The sequence below is a fragment of the Melospiza melodia genome, chromosome 19, assembly GCF_035770615.1.
Source record: "Melospiza melodia melodia isolate bMelMel2 chromosome 19, bMelMel2.pri, whole genome shotgun sequence".
In the NCBI taxonomy this organism is placed as follows: domain Eukaryota; kingdom Metazoa; phylum Chordata; class Aves; order Passeriformes; family Passerellidae; genus Melospiza; species Melospiza melodia.
Window position 1 is genome coordinate 7,402,233 of NC_086212.1, and position 24,473 is coordinate 7,426,705.

General features: G+C 51.8%; 2 protein-coding genes across 4 annotated transcripts; both read right to left on the minus strand.

The window, feature by feature from the left end:
- Positions 1-557: 557 nt before the first annotated feature.
- On the minus strand, positions 558-14,703 carry GDAP1L1 (ganglioside induced differentiation associated protein 1 like 1). The gene is made up of 6 exons (XM_063172256.1): positions 14,362-14,703; positions 11,663-11,855; positions 7,025-7,198; positions 4,906-5,003; positions 4,676-4,790; positions 558-1,951 (listed from the first exon to the last, which is right to left on the minus strand). Exons 1-6 carry the CDS (start codon positions 14,596-14,598, stop codon positions 1,608-1,610), a joined length of 1,161 nt encoding a protein of 386 aa, XP_063028326.1. The 5' UTR covers positions 14,599-14,703; the 3' UTR covers positions 558-1,607.
- A 4,711-nt stretch (positions 14,704-19,414) lies between these two features.
- LOC134426902 (oxidative stress-responsive serine-rich protein 1-like) lies at positions 19,415-24,459 on the minus strand. 3 transcript variants are annotated; one of them, XM_063172258.1, is made up of 4 exons: positions 24,387-24,459; positions 23,444-23,564; positions 21,675-21,785; positions 19,415-21,030 (listed from the first exon to the last, which is right to left on the minus strand). In XM_063172258.1, the coding sequence occupies exons 2-4, from the start codon at positions 23,518-23,520 to the stop codon at positions 20,355-20,357; spliced, it is 864 nt and encodes a 287-aa protein (XP_063028328.1). In that variant the 5' UTR covers positions 23,521-23,564; positions 24,387-24,459; the 3' UTR covers positions 19,415-20,354. The 3 variants fall into 3 exon arrangements, with proteins under 3 accessions (XP_063028328.1, XP_063028329.1, XP_063028327.1); XM_063172259.1 differs by lacking the exon at positions 24,387-24,459 and adding an exon at positions 24,141-24,160; XM_063172257.1 differs by lacking the exon at positions 24,387-24,459 and having other exon boundaries at positions 23,444-23,664.
- Positions 24,460-24,473: the final 14 nt, after the last annotated feature.

Sequence of the window (24,473 nt, forward strand, 5' to 3'; positions counted from 1 at the left end):
TTAGGTTCTCACACCCCAATTTTAAGTGCTTACCCAACCACAGGGTGGTAACAGGGATAACACAGAGCCTCTGCAGCTACACAGCCTGTTGTATTCTAGAAGCCTGTCAGATCAGCCTTATGGCGAGCACCATATAAACGTGTGTTTTGCACTCTCGATGTGCTCGTCCCCTTTAATTCCTGCTCAACATTCCCAATTCTGTGGCTGCCAGGTTGTACCAAAAGGTCCTGGGAAAGGTTGCTGCTTTCAAATGCATAAAGATAACCTTTGAATCAGAGGCAAATGCAATTCCTGTTATTTCAGCCACCCTTGGCATTCATTCCCAAGCCCTGAGATACAGCATGGCTCCCAGGTATCACTGGAGTGCCTGGAAAGCCAGCAGGCTGAGTGCTGACAGAAATTAGTGGTTGGAAGAGGAATACATATAATTTCCATGCAAGTTTGTACCAGTGCAGTACATGAGGCAAAGCACAAACCACCTGCACATCCCAGTGCCCTGGGGCATGCCTTGCACTGGGACCAGAAGGATGTGGAAAACATTTAGAGATGCGAAGCCATTACTCCTCCCATATGGTTTATTGAGGATCTCAGTTTCCAAAGCATGAGTAGCAGTGAGGCCTGTTATTCTTTCCAGCATGCAAAAGGCACAAGAAAGTCATCAATGTGATTCTGTGCAAAGTGTCCCTAAGAAAACACACAGCGAGGAAATGACAGAAAAGAGCCCCCAATGGAAGAAAGCCAAAGCGCCTTCAGGAAAGTGCTGAAAAGTTCTGAAAATGGTTGTACTTTTTCAGAGTCCAAATATGCTCAGTTGGTGAAAGATCCTTTGCAAATCCGTGAAAGAAAACTCAAGAGACAGAGCCAAAAGGCTTAAAACAATAATCTCCTTCATGTGCCAGAATTCAGGATGAAAGTCAAAACGATTTATCTCAAGGAAAAAGTGCGGCAGTTAAAGACAGACATTAAATTCTTTTAAAAAAAAGCCCACCAAAACCAGACGTAGAAAGTGGATACATTCTAAGAGCAGCTCAATAAAAAATATTCCTTTTAATGAAAATAATTTTAAAAATGGAATACTTGAAGAACATAAATCCACCTTGACTGTGACCAGCTACTGCACCCTGCTCCGAGCACGACAACACAACGCCTTCTAGAAGAAGAAAGTCCCCACTACCTGCATGTGTGAAATGTGGCCAGTGAACAATTTGGAAACACAAACGCACAGGACCAAGTATCCAAGTCCCAGTAGTCAACTTGGGTGTTGGGAAGCCTCCTGGGATTCTGTCTGTCCCCCTGGAGCTGGTGGTGCTGGAGGCAGTGCCACTTCCCAGTGGGCAGGGCTGAGCCCATGAACCCTTGAGCCTCTGGCTGGAGTTGAATACCTAAACCTAAAAAAGGCATTTACAAGTTGACGCTTTTGTTGTTGTTGTTGTTGTTGTTGTTGTCTTATTTCCTTGCAGTATAGGTTTCTACTTCTAGACTATGGAATGTTACATTAAACAATATAATTATTCATTACCTTGCTTCAAATTTCATTACAGTTACTGAGGCTTCATCATAATTTCACACAGCACAGAGACACCAAACTAAACACCAAGCAGTCAGCACTAGATGTATTTTTTCTTTAAGTACCAATAAGCAAAATATCCCATTCCCCCCAGAGATCCCATCAGGAAGGAGGCTCCAAGGAAGGAGGGAGGTTTCCGCTTGACCAGCCTGAAGGCGTTGGGTACCACTGCAGAGAGCAGCGTGGTGTGGATGTCTCCCAAAACTTTCCTGAAGGCGAAGCGTTTCTGTATCCTGTCAAAGAAGGACTGTAGGTTGGGTCTGCTGCCATCCTCCCAGTATTTCTTAGAGAGTCCCAGAAACTTGAGGCGGTGCAGGGTGGCTCCTAACAAGACATCGGCCAAAGTGAAGACGCATCCGCAGAGCCAGAGTTCACATTTCTGCCCTGGAGAGAGAATACACAGAGCAGAGGTAAGAATCCCTTGGGGAGACACCTAAAAGCTTGCTCAAAAGGTCCACATAGGCAGGAGCATTTGTAGATCTGGGGTGTTTTTTCCCAGCTCTCTCATGGGCCAGGAGCTCACAGCCCATCTACTGTGATGGAGAGTCTGGGGTGCCAAAAGCTGGGAATAGGAGATGATGATTTATAGCCTGTGTGAATACACAAATTACTGGCTGCAAAGCAGCTCTGCTGCCTCTCCCCCAAGTCAAGAGCAGTAGGAGATCCCTGGAAAAGAGCCCTTTGTCCCCCTTGAAGGAAGATGCTGTGCAGTGACCCCTTGTGCTGTGTCAGTGCTCGGGGACAGCAGCAGTGTCTGCCCTTGGCAGCACCAGGAGCTGTTTCGGGAGTGTCACGTCAACCTGGCCTATTTTAGGGATGTGAGAAATCCTCAGGAATCAAAACCATTTGCTGCATGGCCTGGCTGCTCTCCTGTGTGTGCTGCTGGGGAGGTTCTTCCTTTGTTCTCTCTCCTGTACCAGGGACCCTGCTCCAGGACACCAAAACTGGCAGCACCTCTGTGCCAAGAGCCAGGATTTGGGGGAGACAGAGCTCAGGGTGATTGCAGGACATGAAGAAAGACACTGAAGGGTTGAGAACCCCTGATAATGGGTGATCCCAGAAATATACCAACTAGAGAGACATCCAAAAATAACCCAAGCTGCTGTTAGTTTGGAAACAGCAGTTTCAGGCCAGGATATTGTTAAGCACTCCCTCAGTGCCCTTTCAATAGTGAGGAGCTGGGCTGGGATGGAGCTGACGGAGATGAAAGAAGGTGCAGGTAAAGAACATCAGAAGGGACACAAAAATCCACACTCAGTCAGCTTTGCTCCAGATTCCTGATTCTGGGGCTCTTCATTGTGCTGTGGCCATTGTGTCAGGAAAGAGAAGAGGGGCTCCATCAGAGCACCCCAGGGCAGGCCCTGCAGCTGCTGCAGGACCAGGCTGGGGCAATTATGGGTAATTAGCAACCCTCATTTGTGGCTGCTTGGCAGCCTGCCAGATCCTGCTGGAGGCACTGCCCAAGTGGACAGATTGCCTGTGCCTAATTAATCAATAAATATTTTCAGTGACTAATGACTCGTGCGGGTGCTGCAGCCAGAGCTTCTCGGGTGTGCTGGGACCCTGTGGGTGCTGCTGCTCAGCGGTGAGGGGAGCAGGGCTGAGGCAGCTGCATCACTCCAGGAGCTGCTGCAGGTGAAGGAGGAAGCACAGGTGGGGATGGTGAATTCAGGAGAGAGCTGTGACCCATCCGTGTCCCTCTGTCCCTCCTGGCTCTGGGCTGGATCCTCTGCTGAGCTCTGGAGCCCCTTGCAGCCCTGCCCAGCACCCAGTGGGGTGGAAGCACAGGCCAAGACTGTTCCCTGTGCATGCCCAGCAGCCCCAGGTGGGCTCAGCCTGTCCCAGCTGAAGGGGGTGACTGTGGCTGGGGTCTCCTGGTGCTGCTGCAGCACCTCCCACCCTGCTGCTGCTGCAGCTTGGGCTGCGTGGGCACAGAGCTGCTGCACTGCAGCTCCTGGGAGCTTGCCAAAGTGGTGATCCTGCCCACTGCTGACATCCTGACCATGGGCACAGGGTGGGAGTTTGGGGTTCTGGAGCAGAGGGCAGGAGCAGCGCACCAGGACTGAAGGCATTGGAGCACGTGGGTGCTGGCAATGCAGCAGCAGTGATGCCTCTGCTCCAAGCACCCGGGATGTCCTCCCAGGGCACCTCATTAGGCTGAATTCTGCTGTGCCAGCCCTCCCAGCGGTTAATGAGGGTGTTTGAGGAAATTAGGGCAAGGCAGGATGCCACAGTGAGCACATCAGGGCTCCTGGTAAATCCCCAGCCCCCTGCCCTGCAGGGCCCCACCTTGGCACCTGCGAGGGCTCTCCAGGGTGGCCCTGAGTGACGCAGGGCTGCCCAGGGCAGGGCCAGCTGTGGGGCCATCCCCTCATTGACTGTGCCTGGGCTCTGCATCTGGCCCCTGGTGCTGGCAGCCGGGGGCTCTGAGCGCTGCCAGCAGTGAGGCACAGAGGAGGAAGGCTGGCATCACCCGGGGGTGATGGCAGGACAAGCGCTGCCCACTGTGCCCAGGCACCCCTGGCTGCCAGGGCAGCTCTGGGCAGGCTCCAGCACCGTTGTTGGCTGTCAGGGATGGCTGGTGTCCCTGTCTCCCACCTGCTGGCCTGTGACGCAGGCTCTGTAAGGGCTCTGCCCTCCAGGGCCCCTCAGACTCCTGCGTTTCCCTGCCCGTGCTCCTCTGGGATGTGCCCAGCCTGGTGATGTGAGGGTTTTCTGTCGCACACATCCCCATCTCTGCACTTTCAGCTCCTCGTGGTGCTGGGGCCAGCCTGCTGCTTCCTAAACCAGCAGAGCATCAGTCACTGTCAGTCCCTTGCTGGGGTAGAGGGCACCTGCCATCACCCTGAGGTGGCTTTGGGGCTCCCAAAGAGCACCCATGAGGACAGGGCTCCTGCTATTCCCTGAGGCAAGGGGTGCAGGGCTGGTTTACCAGGGGTTAGTAAGAGCATGGCTGCAACAACATCAGTGTACCCAAAACCAGGAGAGCCCAGAGGCAGCCCCAGACCCAGCAGAGGTTGCTCCATGGGAGTGGTTCATCAGATGCAAATCTTGGCTGTTTCTGGTGTTGCACCTCAGCCTCGTGTGGGAACACAGCCCCGTGCCTACCTTGGTACTCCAATTTCCTTTTCTCCAGCTCAGCCTCAATCTGGTCGAGCACCATCCCAAGTTCTCCAAGGATCTTCTTCAAGTAGTTCACATTGTCGTGCTCCAGGATCTTGGCCTGGGTGGAGAGCAGGGTTAGAATGTGGAGTAAGTGGATGCACAAAGCACTAGGTGCCCATGGCAGGTCTGTGTTCCCCCAGCACCAGGGATGTGTGTGGCTTTGACCAACTCACCATGAGCTTCTTCTGCTTGGAGAGGTAAGGCTCAGAGAGCTGTGGCTCCTCTTCATGGTCCAGCTTCATCAGGTCCGTGGTGGCATTAGCTAAATGTCCTGGGGGACACAGAAAGAGAGGCTGGGATGAGCAGTGTGTGACAGCAAATCACCCCATCCTGCAGCCAAAATATGGCTGTAGCACCAAGGGAAAATATCCCAGAGAGCCAAAATGGGCAAAATCCGTGGCTTGCTGCTGCTGTGCTCTCACATCTGAGGGTATGTGGCTCTGTCAGCTGTCCCTGCACACAGGGATCTCACAGGGCAGGGCTGGCTCCAAGGTTTGGCCAATCCCCCTCCCTGTGGTGACTCCCAGCCTGAGAGTTTCAGCTCTTCATTTCCCCTGCTGGATTCACACTAGAGCTGCTGGAAGTTCTGTCTGTTTCTTGCTGGTTAAGCACAGCCCGGGGCTTGCCCATAACCCAGGCTGAGCCTGTGGGATGCCTGAGCTGGCTGCCCACACTCAGGTGTGCATTCAGGGCAGTGGGGCAGGGAGGGAGTGCTCCCTCCTGGGTGAAGCTGTCCCTCAGTTCCCTGGTGTGGGGCCCAGCATGGGCATGGAGAGATGCTCACTCACCCCTCTGCCTCTCTGGGCACAGGGAGGATGGGAAGGGCTTTGTGCAAGGGAGCTAGAGGAGGGAGAGGGGCAGAGTGAAAGGAAGAAAGGAATCCTAGAGGCAGAGTAACACCTAAGGGATAGCATAAATTATCCAAAGTTGGGCTAATATCATCCAGCCAGGGACCATCTGTCTTTCCCTCCTTGTTCCTCCACCAAGGGAGGCCTTGGCTCTGCCAGGGTGCTGATGCAGGAGGTGCCAGGGCCAGTGGGGTGGGAGCCAGCAGCAGGCTGTGCACTGCCATAAAATGCTGGAATTCCCATTTTTGCTGTGAGCTTGTGCTTGCTAAGGCTGCCAAGCAGCTCTCCTGGGGCTGCAACTCAGATGGAGACCTGGATATCATCCTGATTTCATTCCCCTTGGGAGAGCCTGGAACCTGGGTTCACCCTCTCCTTGGGACACCACAACATCGATTCCCCTCAGCACCCATTGCAGCAGGGCAGCTGAGCCTGGGGGCAGGAGATGAGCTGGGGAGGAAGGACACCATCAGCACATGGACCTGCTCATACCCCTTCTGTGGCTTGGGAAAATGCCACCAGTGACAGGGTTTGGACAAGGAGATGTGTTCAGAGACCTCAGCAGAGTGCTGGGAGGTGATGTGAGGCAGATGGGGGCTGAAGCCATCACAGCCACACCCTTTGGGGAGGGAGGGGCTCTGGCCTACTTCAGCCCGAGGTCTGGGGGTGGAGGTGACACTTGGTGACATGGGGACAGCTGTCTGTGACGGGTGTCAGCAGAGGCAGGGCAGACCACAAGCTGCACCTCAGGACCTGCCTGTTTCTCTCTGTGTACAAGCGCATTCCACCCCAGCAGGACCATCTGGGACCCAGGAAACCAAAGGGATGGGGGTGGGAACAGTGTTTTCTATGGGCTCAGCTTGGGGCTGGACCCTAAATGAAGGGAGGGACCTGGGACGTGCCAACACCCTCCTGACAAGGTCACTTTTCTGGCCAGGAATTCTCTCCAGGAGCAATCCCTGCCATTGAGTTATATTAAGCATCGTCAATGTTTCATGAGCACTTGAAGGTCGGGTACACAGACTTGTGCCGATTCATGCGCCGCCTGCAACTCAGTCTGGCTGCTCCCTCCTGCCTCTGCCCTTGGAGTTGTTGCAGGGAGAGGGGCAAATTCCTGTGACCCAGAAAGAGCTGAGGAGAAGCATGGGAGCCTGGACACCCCGTGAGTTAGGAAGTCTCTCTAGGATACCGGCAATTCCCAGGTCAGAGCTGAGGAGATGCATGGGAGCCTGGACACCCCCTGAGTTAGGAAGTCCCTCTAGGATGCCTGCAGTTCCCAGATCAGGGAATTGCACTTGTGTGGGTGCTGCAGGCAGAGCTTCTTGGGTGTGGTGGGGACCCTGTGGGTGTTCTGTGTGCTTTGGCAGGAAGGGGAGACGAGCAGGAGCACGGTGGGCTGTGGAGCCTAGAGGAGCTGGGCAGCCCCCCGGGCAGGCGACTGACTTACTGCGGATCTCAGTGGTGGCGTACTTTGGGATCATGGAGTCGGTGGTGAGCTCGGGGTGCAGGATGCAGCCGTGCGTGTAGGCGTCCATGGGCAGCGAGTCCAGCAGCTCCCGGTACTGCAGCACCCGCGAGTGCAGCGCGCTGCCCGGCTCGGGGATCAGCTGCGGCACGTTCTCTGCGCGGCCAGGGAAAGGCGTTATCGGTCAGACACAGCGGAAATTCTCCAGAGCAAAAATCCCTTTTGATTTAGGTGAAATGCACATCTATCGCTGTACAAACCACCAACAGGACGGGACTGCTAGGAACGTGCCTTGAGCTGTTTCATTCTCCAGCGTCAGTCTCATTGCATGGTTATGACAATGGGAAGATGTAGGGGGTTACAGTTTGGGTAAATGAGGGTGGTATAGAATGAAATCTTATCCCCCAAAGAGTTGCAGCTGAACCAATAAGTAAAGATTAGGAGCAGGCCTGATGTTAACGGGCCACACCTGTAGCCAATAAGAAGAGTGAGATAAAAGAGTGGATTGGTGGGAACTGGAGTCAGTTGGCTACTGCAAGGACGAGTCAGTGCTTTGAGAAGCTGCCTACAAGAAAACATCAAGGTGGTACAAAACTCTAGAAATATGGAACCCTTGTAATGTAATGACAATAGAACTTTTGCAATATAATGACCACAGGAAGATGCCACCAGCTCACATCCCAGGCAGCAGACCGAGAACTTAACGCTACAACTTACTTTATAAGTTTTTTGACCAATCACACAAAGCAAAAGCACATTGACAGTAGTTCTATCCAATCACTATAAGCACACGTACCTTTGGTTAAAACAATGCCTGTTTATTTTGAATACAATAATATTCAGGCAATATTTCATCCAGGCAGGAGCCTTAAAACACAATGCACAGAGCTCCATTATTAAGCTTAAAACTTCCTAATATCTTGCTAGATAAACTTTTCTGTAGCTTAGGGTGTTATTCTAGACAAGCATTAATACACAACCATTGTTCTATTTGTCCTTGCTTTTCTACTTTTTACATAATTTTCCTGCTGATCTATCTCACGGCTACTGCTTAGCTCTAATCACAGTTCTGCTGTCTCTGAGGCTTGCCTTTTGCAGTTTTCCCAAAACTTTCTGATTTATGGATTCCCACACATCTTTGAGTTAAGTCTGTAACTTGGAAACACAGCTGTTTAATCTGACTGCCTGTTCTTGTAGAAAGCCTATGCTCAGAGAAACTGCTTCAGCCAAAGGACAGAGATAAGGGGGGCAGACAGAGAGACTGTTAGAGAGGGGGCAGCCTGACCCAGAAATTCTTTCTGATAAAGAAGAATTAGCGGCAAATGTCACGTGAAAACATTAGAATGAATATGTGTAAACCTATTGTGAAATGGCATGCATATGTATTTGAGAGAGAGAGATAAAAGAGGATCTAGAGTTCCCAGAGGTACACGTATATTTTGAAGGGAGCAGTCCCCACTTTACAATTTTCACACAAGTTGTGGAGTTTGTTTGCTTCCACAAATCAGCAACACCTGGGAGGGCTCAGGTGCTCCTTGGCAGCTCCTCAGCTGCTCAGGACAGCAGGGAGCAATCCTGCTGGGATAGCAGGGCTGCCTGGGGCAGAGCTTTCACTTAAATCTGCCAGCTCTGTCCTCGCCCTCCCTGCTGCCCATCCCAGCCAGGAGTGCAGCCAGCCCGTGCCCTGAGATGGACAAACCCACAGGATCACAGGGGAATGTATGGATGTCATTACCCAGCCCCAGAGCCCTGGTGTTCCCTGGGGTCAGTGCAGCCAGCCCTGATCTCCACACTCTAATTTCTTGTCTCTTAGAATGGGAGAAAAATCTTCCTGGTCTGCAGAAAAGAGTTAAAAGATGGGGATTTGAGTTTAGGATCTCCTGAGTCTCCAGTGACAGTGAGGTACCTCATAATCTTGGGCTTCCTTAAAAATCCCCAAATGGGCAATCAGAGTAGATGACCAAAGAAGCCCAGTGCATCTTCCCTCCATGCTCAGCCAGTGTCTCAGCTGCAGGAACATCCTTTGCCCTGGCTGGCTCTGCTCCTCCCTGCCTTGTTGGGTTTATTCACTTTCCATGGATAGTAATTTGCATTGTGCCTTTTATTACTCTGTCAGCTCAAAATACAAGGCAGGTGACGCCAGAAGAAGCAAAACATTGCTCTTGTCTCCCCCAAGATTTTTAACTCTCACAGTTTTTAAGGGATCATAAATGTTTATAGTGTCTACAGGCAGTGAGTAAATCCACCACCAGGACTCTGACTGTTGTTCACATCCTGCCTGCAGCACTGGGCTCTCCACATCCCAGTGTCCCCACCTGAGTTGGGTCATGTTGGCGGGGTTTTAGCAGATGTGAGCAGGGCAGCCCCTTGTCTCAGGGCCTGAAATGACAGCTGTGCTCTGCCCAGCCCTGCTGCAGGTGGCAGGACCTGGCCTTGCCATTATCCTGCCTGCTGGTGCCCATGGCTGGATGAGAACCAGGCAAATTTTGGTGCCTCCTGTACTGGAAGTCTCATGGCTCTGACCCAGCCTGTCCCTGCTGGAAGGCTCCACGAGTTGTCCCATGGATAGGCATCAGTGTCACTGTCCCCAGAGCAAGGGGAGGTTTTGGTGGCTCCTCCCTGCCAAGGGCTGCTCCCTGCCTGCACTGCCTGGGCTCCAGCTCTCCAAGTGGGGATTTTCCACCCGAGAAAAGTGATCAGATGAGTGAAACAACAACTGACCTATAGCCTGTGTACTCCTTCCACAGGGCCCTGGCCAGCAGCCAAAGGGCTGGGGCTGAGGCTGGGAACAGCACATGCAGAGGGACTGCTCCATCCTGCAGGAAGATGGAGCAACCACAATGAAATAGCAGCGTGCTGGCCACCAGCCCACGTCCTTCAGCATGTTCCAGGGAGGTTTTTCATTGGGATGGCCTGGCTTGCCTTTACATGCCACAGCAACCTGCACATAGAGGCTGCTGATGCACTCTGTGGCTGTGCAAGGGGGTGCAGACCTTGGAGGACACTCCTGCCTGGAAGAAATGTTGCCCTGATCAGTTTCTGGCTTTCTGGGCACTGCTGGGCAGTGTCTTAGTGAGAAACATCCTCAAATGTGGCTTATTGGCACTATTCACTGCTATTTTTGGGAAAATGAAAACATTTACCCACACACTACCCTTTACTGATAGCTGGACCCCAGTGTGTGTAAGCAGCTGATAAAGGCCATGCCCTTAGCCCAGGGGAAAACACAGCTCAGTAAAAATACCCTGTAAAGGCCTTTTCAAACTGTACACACTTTTGCAAGGTGGCTGATTCCCCCTCAGATCAGCACTGCCACATCCTGGCAATGCTTTTGGCAGCTGCACTGCTGGGTGATGTGATGGAGCAGAGCATGGAGCAGGGAGTGATGCTCTGGGCCTGGAGCTTCCCCTCTCCATTTCCCAGCAGAAAGGTCAGAAACTGCACCTGGCTGGAAAACCTCAACGACAGGAGTTTCCCAGTGCTCTGTGTGCCCCTCCTGCTGGGGACAGCCTGTTGTCACATATGTCAGACCACCTGCCCTTCGCAGAGACCGGCTGAAGTGGCGCAGGGACTGACACCCCCTGATGTCCCCTGTGCTGGGGCTGCTGCCAGGCAGGAAAGCAGCTGCCATTCCCTAGGAGGTGCTGCTGGTGTGGGATCCCTCCCAGTGGGATCCCTGCTGCCCCTCTGGGAGGGAGCTCTGTGCCTCCACGGAGCAGCAGCGCAGTGGAGGGGCCAGGAGAGGACAGCAGCTGAGCTGGCAAGGAGCCCTGGCTCTGGGAGCTATTTTGAGATGTTTTTGATGTCTCTGTTGCAAGGGGATGGATGCTGGGCTGAACATTGTGATGGCAAAGCCTGAGATCCCTGCTCAGCTTTGAAGGCTGCCCTGTGGGTGTCCCAGCCCAGCAGCCCCCAGGATTGGGGGGATGAGGGTGAAGGGGTGTGAGATGCCAGGGAGAGGCTGCTGAGCAAGGCTGAGCTCTGTCTCAGCATCCCGGTGTGGCAGGCCTGCAGCCCTGCTCCAGGGGAATGTGAGCTTCCCTCTCCTGGCTGTCCCTTCCTCTGGGTTTGTGTCACATCATCCTCCCATGGTCCTCAGCACTGCTGGCTGGTTTTCCCTTTAGAGAGGCTGTTTTCTCTGAGGCACAGCAGGGACAGCAGGGTGCCCTGGCCCAGGAATCCTGGAGGAAGCAGGGAGAGGAGCAGCAGCACACAGCTTACACCCACCTTCTCTCAGCAGAGGCCCTTTTGCCCCTTTATACAAAGGGAAAAAGCACAGATGTGTCTAAAGTCAGAAGTGTTCCCATGGGCTGTGCCCCAGTGGGGACTCTGGTGAAATGCCGCCATGCACTGTGGGGACTGAGAGAAATTGTGTGGTTAGGAAGCCTGACTTCCAGGACAGAAAAAGGGGAACTTAGCTACCACACCCCTCAGAGCCTCCAGCAAGGGATTTCTGCTGGAAATTCTTCAATTTCATGGGAAAACACAGAAGTCTGGGGTGGGCTGGTGTCTTGCTGATCTTCTGGGGTGAAGATAAAATTTTAAAGAAAAAAAGTAGATCAGTTTAAAATGTGGACTAGACATGCATTTCCTCTGAGGCAGAGCCCAGCCTTGCCCTACCTCCCGTGAAGTTCTTCTCCATGTAGTCGATGATCTGGTTGTAGTCGCTGATGATGTTGTCCCTGTGGATGATGACGGGCACCTCCTCGCCCAGGTTGAGCCGCATGAACCAGGGCTCCTTGTGCTCCATCAGGGGCATGCTGACGTCCCGCTCCTCGCAGGGCAGCCCCTTCTCTGCGATCACCAGCCGCACCTGGGGCAGGCAGCCAGGGAGAAAGGGCTCAGCACAACACTCTGAGCTGCTCTCCAGTCCCCACTACCCCATTACACCCCCAAAACTTTCCCTTAAATTTAAACACAGTTTAAGTTAACTTAAAATTAATCCTGATGTGCCAGGATCACGGGCTTGCCCTGCAAGAAGCCAAGCAGCTGTAGCCATGGGACAGCTGCAAAGAGTTAATTTTCCTGGCAAAGAGGGGACACCCAAACCCATCCTGTCTTCTCAGAATCATGGACCATCCTCCCTGGTCCTGGTTGCCTCAGGAAAGCCAATCCCTCATGGGTGGAGGGAGGCAGGAGCTCTCCAGCTGGGGGAGTGATGCTGCTGTGGATCCCAGCACATACTGAGGAAGAAAAGGAGGAGGAAGAGGAGGAAGAGGAGGAAGAGGAGGAAGCAGGGCTGCAGCAATGTTGTGCTTACACGTGCCCCCAGTGAGTGCTGCTGGCTGGCTGAAGGAGACCTGGATGCTGACTCAGGTATGTTCCACTCTCAGGAGTGGACTCTGCCTTTAGGCTCTGTTCTGTGAGAAGTTCCAGGCAGCCCCTGTGACCCTGCACAGCATTCCTCCTCCTCCTCTTCCCCCATGCTGACGTTATCTCGAGGGCATCACCCAGCACCTTCACACCTCTTGTGTCAAACCTCCCCTTCCCCGGCCCTCCTCCAGCCCTGGGCCTGCCCAGCACGGCAGGGATGGCACCCACACATCTCAGGGGTGGGAAAGGTGAGTCCAGCCTTGCAGAGGGGCAGGAGGAGGCAGCAGTGGGGCTGAATGTGGGACACCATCACCATCCCCATCCCCACCTCAGGGCTGATCCTGCTGCTCTGCTCTGTGCATTAAACAGTGCTGAATATGCACTCAGGGATGGCATTTTGGGCTTCTGGGTTATAAAACCTGACTATTATGAACTAAGTATGTCAAACACAAAAAAAAAAAAAAGCCCACGGGGGATGTGAGAAAGCCATGATTTACAGAACCATCGAATGAGGCAAAAGAACTTGTTTTCATCCAACTAGCAGCAGCTAAAAATACAATTTAACATATATAAGCCTTTCTGTGAGTACTTCAGAGTTCCTGGGGAATTAGTCATTAATTATTCACAGGACTGGCGAGTTAATTTTTTTTTTCTTTTAAAGTCAAACAAGAGAAAGCCTGGTTCCTCCTGGTTCCTTCCTTCCTAGAGAAAGGGTTCCTCAACTGCAACTCGCTCCTGGCCTTTTCCTCCCAGCTGATACATAAACCTCAGCCAGCACCACCCGGGGGTATCCAGAACCACCTGGGGTATCCAGCACCACCCGGGGTATCCAGCACCACCCGGGGTATCCAGAACCACCTGGGGTATCCAGAACCACTGGGGGTATCCAGAACCACTGGGGGTATCCAGCACCACCTGGGGGTATCCAGAACCACCCGGGGTATCCAGAACCACCCGGGGTATCCAGAACCACCTGGGGTATCCAGAACCACCCGGAGTATCCAGAACCATCAGGGATATCCAGCCCCAGGCTCCCTGTGCTGCTTTCAGGAGCTGAAGGCCTGGCAGGAGGCAGCCAGGGGTCCCTGCCAACACCCCAAAGGGGATCCCAGGCTGGGGTGACAAAACATTCCCGGGAATTGCGCGGGGAGCCGGGCACGAGCATCCCCGGCAGTGCGGATCCTGCCGACCATGTGCAGCCCCCTGCTGCACCGGGCATCCTCCCTCCTTTGTGTCTGCCGGCAGGAACGGGCACCTCTGCCCGGCCTTCCCGCCGGGCTGTGCAGCTCGGGGAGGCCCTGGCACCGGGAACTCGGTGTTCCGACACCCACCCCTGCGAGCAGCCCGTTCTCCATATGGTGCTCATGGCTCGGGAATGATGCGGAGTTTGAGGCTGGGGGTGAAGGCTGGGTTTGCTACACAGCTGCCGTGCTGCGAAATGAGCATTTACTATTGTGTGAAAAACGGGATTTCTTGCTGGGGCAATCCGGGAATAGAATTTCCAGGGCGCTGCTGCAGTGTGAGGGGTGAATCATCGCTGCGTGCCGGGGTCCGGGATGCTCTCCCGGGTACCAGCCTGGCTCGGGCTGCCTCTCCTCCCGCAGCATCAGCATCAGCAGCATCAGGGTGGTCCCGGCCCGGCTCTGCCTTTGTCTGCGCTCCCGGCCACGCCAGTGTGGGGCTGGCAGCGAGCACAAAAGCCGAGGCGGCTCCCGGTGCGAACCGTGATACCAAAGCAAAGGCAAGATTTGGCCGAGCCCCCCCCCATCCTCGTCCTCATCCTCATCCCCATCCCCTCCCCAGGCAGATGCTGTAAAAGGTACAAAGATCTGCCTGGCCGCACGCTGCTGCCCCGGCCAGCCACGGGGCTGAGCCCCTCGCTCTCCCCCAGCGCATCCATCCGTCCATCCGTCCGTCCATCCATCCATCCTCCCGAGCAAAGCGATGCCCTGGCACCCGGAGGTGATTCTCGCCCCAGCGCCCGGCCGAGCGATCATTCTCTTTACCTTTTGTGAGCTGAAAGACTGGGTCCAGTGGTACAAAACCAACGTGTCCTGCGATTTGAGAGCGGGGTCCGTCGGGTCGTGATTTTCCTCGCCTTCCGTGGATTTCCCCGCGCTGTTCTCCAGCGCCGAGATGGGCCACCAGCTGCAGTTGGTGGGAGTAACATTATTGGGAGTCGCCATGACAGCAGCGAGCGAGCGGGAGAGGGACGGGAGAGCGGCGCCAGCCCCGCATCGCATCACATGGGCTCCAGGCAGCCCATCCCCGGGGCAGCCCCGGCCCCCGGGCACTGCGGGCGCGGGTCACGGCTCGGGCCGCTCCCGGTGCCGCTCCCGGTGCCGCCGCTCCCGGTGCCGCCGCTGGGCTCGCTGCCCGTGCCCGCGCGTGGCGGGGCTCCCACGGAAACGTGCAGGCATCGCTTCCCCAGAGGAGTCAGCAGAGGAGGCTCCCGCCTGCCAGCTCGGCAATCCGGGGCAGCTCCAACCCCTGCGGCTGCCTAAGAACATTTTTCAGCAGAGATTAAGATTTTTTTTTTTTTTTTTTTTGAGTGCTTTAGATATGGCGGATGTGTAAAGAATAGCCACAGTGATGGACACTGGCTTTAAAATGCCTAGAAGGTGTCGTTGCAGCTTTCAGGGAAAGAAGCAGCAATGGCTCTTTAAAGGTATTCAATTATTTTTGGAAAGCACAAATTAATTTTTGCCTATTGGGTGTTATGTAGCCCATACAAAAAGCCCAGGAGCCTTTGGTGTGTGCCTGCTGGGGGTCACTTCCAGAATTAGCAAGGTGTGTCACAATTCCAAACCAGCCAGGACACTCAGAGGGCACTGGGGCTTCTGGAGCTGCTGCTGCTCTCCAAGCCCTATGAGCATCCCACAGAGGTTTGCAGGCACAGGTGTGTAGGCATAGGGCAGCTCCAATCCCTGTAGCTTCCTAAGAACATTTTTCAGCAGAGATTAAGATTTATTTTTTTTTTTTTGAGTGCTTTAGATATGGCGGATGTGTAATAAATGGCCACAGTGATGGACGCTGGCTTTAAAATGCCTAGAAGGTGTCTGCCTTGCAACCTTCACACAAAGAATGGCTCTTTAAAGGTATTCAATTATTTTTGGAGAGCACAAATTAATTGCTGCCTATTGGGTGTTAAGTAGCCCGTACAAAAGCAAGGTGTGTCACAATTCCAAACCGGCCAGGACGCTCAGAGGGCACTGGGGCTTCTGCAGCTGCTGCTGCTCTCCAAGCCCTGTGAGCATCACACAGGGGTTTGCAGGCACAGGTGTGTAGGCAGCTGGATACAGAGACCTGGATATCTGGATTGAGCTTTATGACACTTGGCTTTGTTATGCCCCATCTCCAGCAATCTGGGAGCCTGGAGATATTTTCCCACCCTTGGAACTATTGCCAGTGCCAGGGCATAACGCCAGTCCAGTCAGGGGTGTTGTAGGGGCAGGTTCTGGTGAGGATGGGGGACAGGCCCTGCAGGCACAGGGAGCCAGCCTGTGTCTCAGGGCTGTGTGAGGGCTCTCATGTGAACCACTGGGGCTGGTGAGGATAGAGACAGGATGGTTTGGAAGAGCTGGTTTGAGTGGAGAAACTGAGGCACGCTTCACCCAGGAGCACTGGGAGGGAGCAGGGCCAAACTGGTGCCCAGCTGCATGAATATAGTGCAAGGAGCAATTTTCTAGGGACTGGGAGATGAAATGAATTATTTGGTTGTTGTGATGTTCTGCTCCTCAGGGTGTGCAGAAGGTGATGAGAGGGGAGAGGTTGGGAAGTGCTGTGCTCTGCCCTGGCTCCTCCCTGTCCCCCATAGGCAACAGCCCCCAATTACAGCCTCTCTCCCAAGTCCCTGATCTGGCCTCGGGGTCACCCATAGGGACAGGCTCTTGCTTGGCCTCTCCTTGGGGCGGCAAAAACGAGGGGAAACTGAGCTTTGAAGAGCTGGGCACACCATGTAGCACCATCCTGCCCCTGCTCCACAGCCTCCCCTCGCTGCAGGAGTTTTTGGGGGCTCCCTGCACTGAAGGGGACACGGTGGGGCAGGAAAGACAGGGATGGGTTGGCCGGGCAGCAGCTGCTCTCCCTGGATCGCTGTCCAGACGGCCCCATCTAGTGGTACAGCTTGTGATGGATTCGTGCTGCGCCGTGGGGAGCAGAACACGACAGGGTTTATTTACTGCATCCCTCCGGGTCCTGCAGGCACACGGAGCCTCTCTAGGGGACTGTTCATTTAGCTGGGGTTCGGCTTGCTAAACCCAGCAGGGCTTGGAGGGCACGAGGGGTGCCAGCCCCCGACCTTGTGTGACCTTGAGATCATCCCCAGCATCCAGCAGAGCCTCCCTGAGCGCCAGAGGGGCCGGTGTGGGGCTGCCCCATGGGATCTGTGCACAGCCCTGGCAGAAGGTGCCACGGGAGCAGATTGTGGCTGCTGGCACTTTGGGAATACTGAATCCAGGGGAGGAATTTCAGAGCTGATGCAAAGATTCCAAAGATGAGAGAACAGGAGGATGGAGTCGGTCACGGGACTTTGCAGGCACAGAAGAGCCCTCCCTGTTTTAGAAGGAGAGGGTGGAAAACAGGCTCCAGAAACGGCTCCATTGATTTTTTTTCCCCCCCAGTGGCCTGATTCAGTGTCTGCCAATGTAAAGCTCAGCTTGGATTCGATTTGGCTTCTGTGAGGCAGGAAAGAAATGTCATTGATCCAGGGTGTCCTTCTGCTTCCTGCTTCAGCTTAACTAGTCCTGAAAGCAGAGGGACAAGGACTCGTGCTATGGAAAACACCCAGCTGGGTCTGCTGAGATAGGAAGCAGAGCTGGGATCAGGTAAGAGGAAAGTCCTGGGAGCACTGCAAGTCCACTGGTGTGTGATGGTGTTCACAGGGGTTTCAGATTGGGGAAGAGACGAGGATCTGACTCCATGTTTCAGAAGGCTTGATTTATTATTTTATGATATATATTACATTAAAACTGTACTAAAAGAATAGAAGAAAAGGTTTCATCAGAAGGCTAGCTAAGAATAGAATAAGAAAGAATGACAACAAAGGTTTGTGGCTCGGGCTCTGTCTCTGAGCCAGTTGAGTGTGATTGGCCATTAATTAGAAACAACCACATGAGACCAATCACAGATGCACCTGTTGCATTCCACAGCAGCAGATAATCAATGTTTACATTTTGTTCCTGAGGCTTCTCAGCTTCTCAGGAGGAAAAATCCTAAGGAAAGGATTTTTTATAAAAGATTTCTGCCGCACTGGTGCTTTCTCAGAATATTTCAGACATATTCTGTAGATTGACTGGGAACAGATCCTGGAGCATCCACACACAGAAAAGTTCCCCCAGGCTTGTTGGGGCAGGTAGAGCAGAGCTGGGAGCAATGGGGCTGCATTCAGCACTGTTTGTACCAGGGCATCTCTACTCGTCAATCAAGCTAAAGGTGCTGTGCAGGCATTCCCAGAGAAGATGCAGCTTTCCAATAAATCCTGAGGTTTCAGGCAGGCAGCAAAAATAACTCACTGCGTTATCAGAGTGACATGGATGAGCTGAACTGAGAAGGGTTTGATGGAAACAGTAAGTTTGGGCCTCTCTTAGGGCCCATCATCCCCCCCCAGGGGTTGGTCTGTGCTGTGCAAATGTCACCAGCAATGTTCCAGTACATTTGCTGCAAACATCACAATTGCAGTCAAGAACTAAAATATCTGTCCTTGCTCTGCCACAGGCAGCACTAGATGTGCTTAAACACTGGCAAAACCAGGGGTTCAGGAAGGAAACAAAGTGAGTTACTGTCTTTTTTCCCCTTTTCCTTCCTCCTTCACTAGCAGTTGCTCCAGTCCTCCACAGGACACTATGTGCCCTCAGAACCTGCGCTCAGACTGCTCCCTCCCACCTGGTGTTCTGGCAACTTAAATTCATTTCTCATCCCTCAGTTTCAGGTTATATCTTGGACTTTTTTAACCTCCATGATTTCCCCAATTCCTCCTCTTGGAAGGAAGAGCAGGTGTGTGGCACATTGTCCTGCTCCACAGCTGAAAACATGCCCTCCAACACTGCCCATCCTTACTGGGTTTATGTAACAGCAGCCCAGACACTTCCCGGGGCTCTGCACACTTTATTCCAGAGCAGCACAGCAGAAACTGCCCCAAGGTGACCTTGAGCAGGCTGCCACTCCACATTTCTACAGAAGGGCCTTGCTGTGCCCCTTCATTAGGCTCCAGATGCAGAAAGGAGTGGGGACAACCAATACCAGGCTTAAATAAGCATTTTTGTGCCTGTGGAAGAGCTGTGCCTCAGTTTCACACACATGGACTGTGGATCAGGGCTCACCAAGAGGCAGGGAAACAACCTTCTGTCTAGCAACAATTCCCATGGTGTTAAAGAGGGCACAGAACCAAAACATGAATAAAAATAGGAGCAGATACCCTCTGCTGAAGCAGAAACACCCTCCACCAGCAGCAAAGATAGCTGGTACTAAATATTTATGTTTACAAGCAAAGTACATATGACACCAGATTTTCTGTAGGGAGAAAGAAGGGAAAGTGGAGAAAACCCAAAGAGTGTGTGGGTATTGCAGAAGGGAGCTGGAAGAGGGAGGTGACAGGAGGAAATGTAGGAATCAGTTACATTTAATTTGAGTAAGAGCAAATACTGCATGCTAAATATATACACGAAACTTAAGAGCAAAATTAGTTTTAGTTGTATTCTTATTGATTTTGATTTATTTGGATTTTAAATCTCAGCTTCCTGGACTTGTAAATTTTTGGGATGGTGAGAAGAAAATCTACAGTGATTATCATCTAGAATGTCTGAGCCTTCTCCAGCACAGAATACAAGGCCAACTGTCCACATCTGCTCTTCATCTATTTTTACACAACTGCTTGTGACTCCTTGGCTTGCTGACCACTCACTTTTCAGCATGTAAGTAAAAATTACAGTACTTTACTCAGACATGGTTGTTGAGCACGTACAGCTGACACTGAAACCAGAGTTTTGTTAGGTTTTTTTTAAACTAAAAAGGTCTTGAGGGAAGAGGAATATGTGCCAAATTAGTCAGACTTTAAGTTGCTGGGTTTTGACAAACATTTATTAATGCAAGTCTCGGCAACAGAATTTTTTATTGCAGTTATTTTCAACCAGCAGGAATGTCATAGCTCTACAGCACAAAGCCAGGATGATACACACAGCTTGCTCACCCCCTTTCCACACCACTCTGTGTATCAGATGTGCTCAGAAACATCCTGTATAGATGGTTCCATCCTTTCCACTTCTGAGACTGCACAGCCCAAAAAAAAGGTAGCCTGCTCCACTCCCCCTTAAATTATTCCATCTGTAAAGCACAAATAACAAAATATATTTTTACTTCTAAGAGCTTCACTTATCTGCAGAAAAATAGAACTGCTTAAGAGTGAGCGACTTTGATTAAGGAAGGATCCAAGTACACACGCTCTGGACCTCCCAAAAAAAATTGTAAGGAAGAAGCATTCACAACTTGATCCAACTAAAAAAGGAGCCAGCCAGTGTTCAAGGAAAGGAGACTCATCCTATCTAAAATGCTGAATGCCTTCTCATCCTTCTCTCTAGAGCAGGATAAAGAAGATGGAGCTGTAGCTGTGAAACTTTTCTCTAAGTATGGAGATACATTAAGAATGAACATTCCAAACACATCAAAATATCAGAAAAAAAATATAAGTTTTTTTGGTTTTGTTTGGTTTTTTTCCAAAACATAGTGAAAACAGCATACAGAGCTTCAATATCCACAGCACAAACCAAAAACCAGAGCTCATTTGACCTAGAGTGCTTTTGTTAAGGTATTTAGAGACTTTAGTGCATTCTTTTTAGAACTAAGCTCAGAAACTATATTTAATTTTTCATTTTATTAGAAAACTAAACTGTATGAGGCAAAGAAACATTTAATCAAACATACAACAGTGAAAACATGGCACTGACAAGGCAATTAGCCCAACCATTGTATCCAACTCTGCTTCAGGACTCTCTATTGCTTACAGTCAAGTATACATCATCTCTGCCATGTGAGACATTTTCTTGGGAATATATAAGTAGTATTCCATGTATCCCGAAAGATCTTCAATAGTCACATCATCCACAAAGGCTCGAGCTTGCTCAGAACAAGACCTGGGAGAGCTTGCTGAGGCTGTCCCAGAGGGAGATCTGTTCTGGAGGGAGTGGGCATGGACTCCCAGGACAGCCTTCTCGCACTCGGACAGGACGCTGCGCAGCCCGGAGAAGGAGTACACCTCCATGGTGCGCCACTGCTGGCACTGGCACTTCCTGTCCCTACAGGGGCACTGCCTGCCCTTGCTCAGCATGGATAAGGACTGGAAATCTGAGGTTTGCAAGCTGTTCTCAAAGGATGAGGAGAGAGCAGGGCAATTCTCCCCCAGCTGCTGCAAAGGCTCTTCGGCGGTGAAAGCTTCCAACGGTTCAGTTCTGTCGTTACTGGCCTCGAGGTGAGAATCCTGCCCGTCCTTCGTACCATGTTCTGCTGGGACAAAAACATCTGAGCTGATGACACCCTTCGAGGTGTCTGCCTGGGCTTTGTGTTTCAGCTGGCTGTTGGCTTTCATGTTGCAATAGGTGAACTTGGGAGGGTGCAGGACCGGAGACTTGGAGCGCCGGCGCCGCGGGAGCCTGGCCGATCCTCGGGAGGGCTTTCTCACACACCTGCAGGGTTCAACAGGGGAACAAGTGGGTAACTCCAGATCTACTACAGCTCAGGAAGCTCTAAAATGTCATTAAAAACATTCTACAAGTTATTTTTCTGCTCAGAAATACCAGATGATTGGACACTTACAATCTCTGACACAAAGTGTGGAGGACTCTGAAGAAATTCGGGTTCCCCCAAAGGAAAGATATACACAAGGAACCCTTACTCAAGGTGCTTCCCCCCAGCTCTTCTTACTCAAGGTGCTTTCCCCCAAGTCTTCTGCCTTAAGCAGATGATACTCTGTCATCCCAAATTCAATTGTAGTGCAGAATCTGGGTCAGCTGGAGCTGCTGGCAGAGTCACACTGAACATCCAGGTACTTCAAAAGCAACAAAAGAACCCAAGAGTGAGGTGAGAGGGGGATGCAAAGGTTTAAGACTTGCAGAAAAGTATTATTGATGATAACAATAGAAAAGAAAGTTTTGGGAACGCTCTCTAAGAGAAGATGCAATATTGTTTTTAAAGACTTTGATGAAATCAAAGAACAACATATCAGTTATGGAAACATTTTGTGATAGAAAGGAAAGATATCTTGAAGCAAGTAATTAACAACAAGTGGCAGTGAAAGCAGCCTGCAACTGTTCAATGTGTCATGTTTTACCCATGCCATGCTTCCTTGGAGCTGACAGGCTGCTGCTTGGCTCCATCCAGGGCTGCTCTTGTCACAGTTCTGAGAATGGTCCCGTCGCCCACGGACAGAGCTGCGATACATCTGGGTGAGAAGGGAAATGCCACATCACACAAATGCCTGAACACACAGCTCCAGAGGCCCACAGCCACCCTCTGTGCTCTGATTGCTCAGCTAAGCCCATCAAATTTGCTCCCTCTGTAGTCAGTGGGTAGAAACAGGGCCTTAGAGAGATTTATACAACCCCTCTTACTATACTGGCCTGGTCAAGTGGCTCAAGATAGGTGAGATGAAATGAAAGGCAGCCAAAATGCCCAGAGGTTGATGTCATGCCCTATTTGTACTAAAATGACACATTAAAGGAATGTAAACTCGGGTTCCAAACGTTCTTGTCAGACAATAGTCATTAAAGACAGTCTCCTACTCCTCTGAAAGCAAAGCCAGTCACTTGGAGCAGCAGGCTGAGGGGAGAGTTGGTGGAGAAGTGGAGGAGGTACAACAGCCAAGGACAGATTGCTGATTTATTTAGTTCTCATTAAATTTTGAGATAAGCATGGAATGACAAAAGCATCTGACCCTAGAGGTCTAGATGACAAACATAAATGCCTCAGCATAAATGCCTCAAACTATAAATACAAATTAATTTATATTTATAGTTATGATGGCTGCAGGTGTGATTTGGAACACAAGAAATTGTAAGAAATGAGGCTGAAATTCAGCAAAGAGCCCAAATACTCTGCCCAAAGTTGATCTTAGCAGATTAGTCACAAGATTTGAGCTGTTCACAACACATGCCTGCAAAACAAGATCTTTTTATGCCTAAGATGTCATCAGGAATCAACCAGAAGCCCACACAGTCTGCCAGTGATACTACATCAAAAGTGTTATGATTAATAACCATAGTTCCTTGATAGAGAACAGCTATTTTTTTCCACACTGCTCAGAAGATATCCCAAAGAAGAGGGAGAGAGTAGCAAAGCAAAATAGATTTCCCCATGCAGAGGAAATCCTGAATTCACAGTGTTGATGGCTGTGGGGATGAATTCACAAGGTAACAATGTCAACACAAAACTTCCTCTCATGTTTGTAAATTCCCAAAAGACTTCAAGTGAACTGTCTCAGAGTGTTAGACTGCAGAATTTTATCAGCTCTTACACTACATATTACCAGCACACCCAGTATCTTTTATAGTAAGAGTAACTTTTTATGGTAAGAATGTTTGCAGACTCCACCAAATCCCCCTGAAATCAGAAATGCTCAGAGTCCATATTTAGCCTGAACCTTCCCAGTGACACTGGGCTCCCCAGCACACTCTGAGGTGTTGGTGCTGCTTTCCAGACACCTTCCAAGCAAAATTTTGTGTACTAAATAAAGGTTTACATTGTGGCTGCAGACACCAGTGTTTACAGGGACAGACAAACAAATTCTGTGTCACACCAGGTGACTACAGCTATGACAGTTTGAAGTGGATTCACTGCTTTTGGTGAGTCTTTTCATGCTTCCATGCAGTCACTGTGTGATTTCAGTAGAATATTAGTCAAAATTACTCTGTAATAAAGTACTGCTTTGTATATTAGACAGTTATAATGACTGTATTTCATCTGAAGTGATGCAGTTCAGAGAGAGCAAAGAACCTTTCACCAAATGACTTTTTCTTTTTGAAATGTAAAAGAATAGGAAAAAAATACAAATATATAATAAAAACCTGACAAATTACATTGCCTTTTTTGTTGCTCACTTACCCTGCTGCATCCACTCTCAGCTTTTTGAATGCTGTTTGTAGACTCTCCTCCTCTTCATCTTTAGCTTCCAAGTCCATTGATGTGCTCTCAGTGGGTGACCAACCGCGCCATATAGAATAAACTGAAACACAGACATTGGGATGTGATACAAGGTTTGAACACAGATACTCTGTACAAAACTGACTGACACCGTGATGGGTGCTCATTCTTCTGTGGGCAGTGTTACTGACCAGACCCACCCTGGGCTTTTCACTGCGAACCCTATGTCAAAAATATCAAAGTGTCTTTTTATCAATGGGTGAATACAGATCCTGGCAACCTGTGTAACTCTGAGCTGTGAGCATGGCACCTGCAGCAAAGCTTCAGAAAGGTTTCAGGAGTCACAGGATGGTTTAGGTGGGCAGGGATCCCTGGAGGTCCCATTCTCTTGCTCACGCAAGAGAAACCCCACGCTGGTTTCCCAGGACCATGTCCAGGTAGCCTCTGAATAACCCCAAGGAGGAAGACTCCAGAGCCTCCCTGGTGCTCAGCCACCCTCAGAGCAAAGCGCTCCCTTTGGCTCAGACAGCGTTTCAGTGTGTGCCCATGGTGCCCGGTCCGGTCCGCAGGCACAGCGAGCAGAGCCTGGCTGTCCCCTCCGTGCCCACCCTTCAAGCATCTCACACCCCGCTGAGATCCCTCCCGAACCCTTCCTCACCGCCAGCACCGCGGGGCCGGCGGGCACTGCCGGGTGTGACAGCCCCGCTGCCCGGGCGCGGGGCCGGGACCGGCGCCAGGCCCGAGCCAGGCCCGCGCTGCCCGTGCCCGCCGGAGGCTCCCCAGCCGCCCAGCGCCGGCCCCGCTCCGCCCCCTGCCCCGGGGCCTGCCCTCTCCGCGCCGCCGGCAGGCCCGCGGCAGCCGCGCCGCTCCGCTCCGCTCCCGGGGTGCCGGGGCCGCCACTCACCCGCACCCACCGCCGCTGCCCGGGGCGCGCAGCACAACAGGACGTGACGTCACCGCCCGCGGGGGCGCGCCCGGGCCCGCCCGCCCC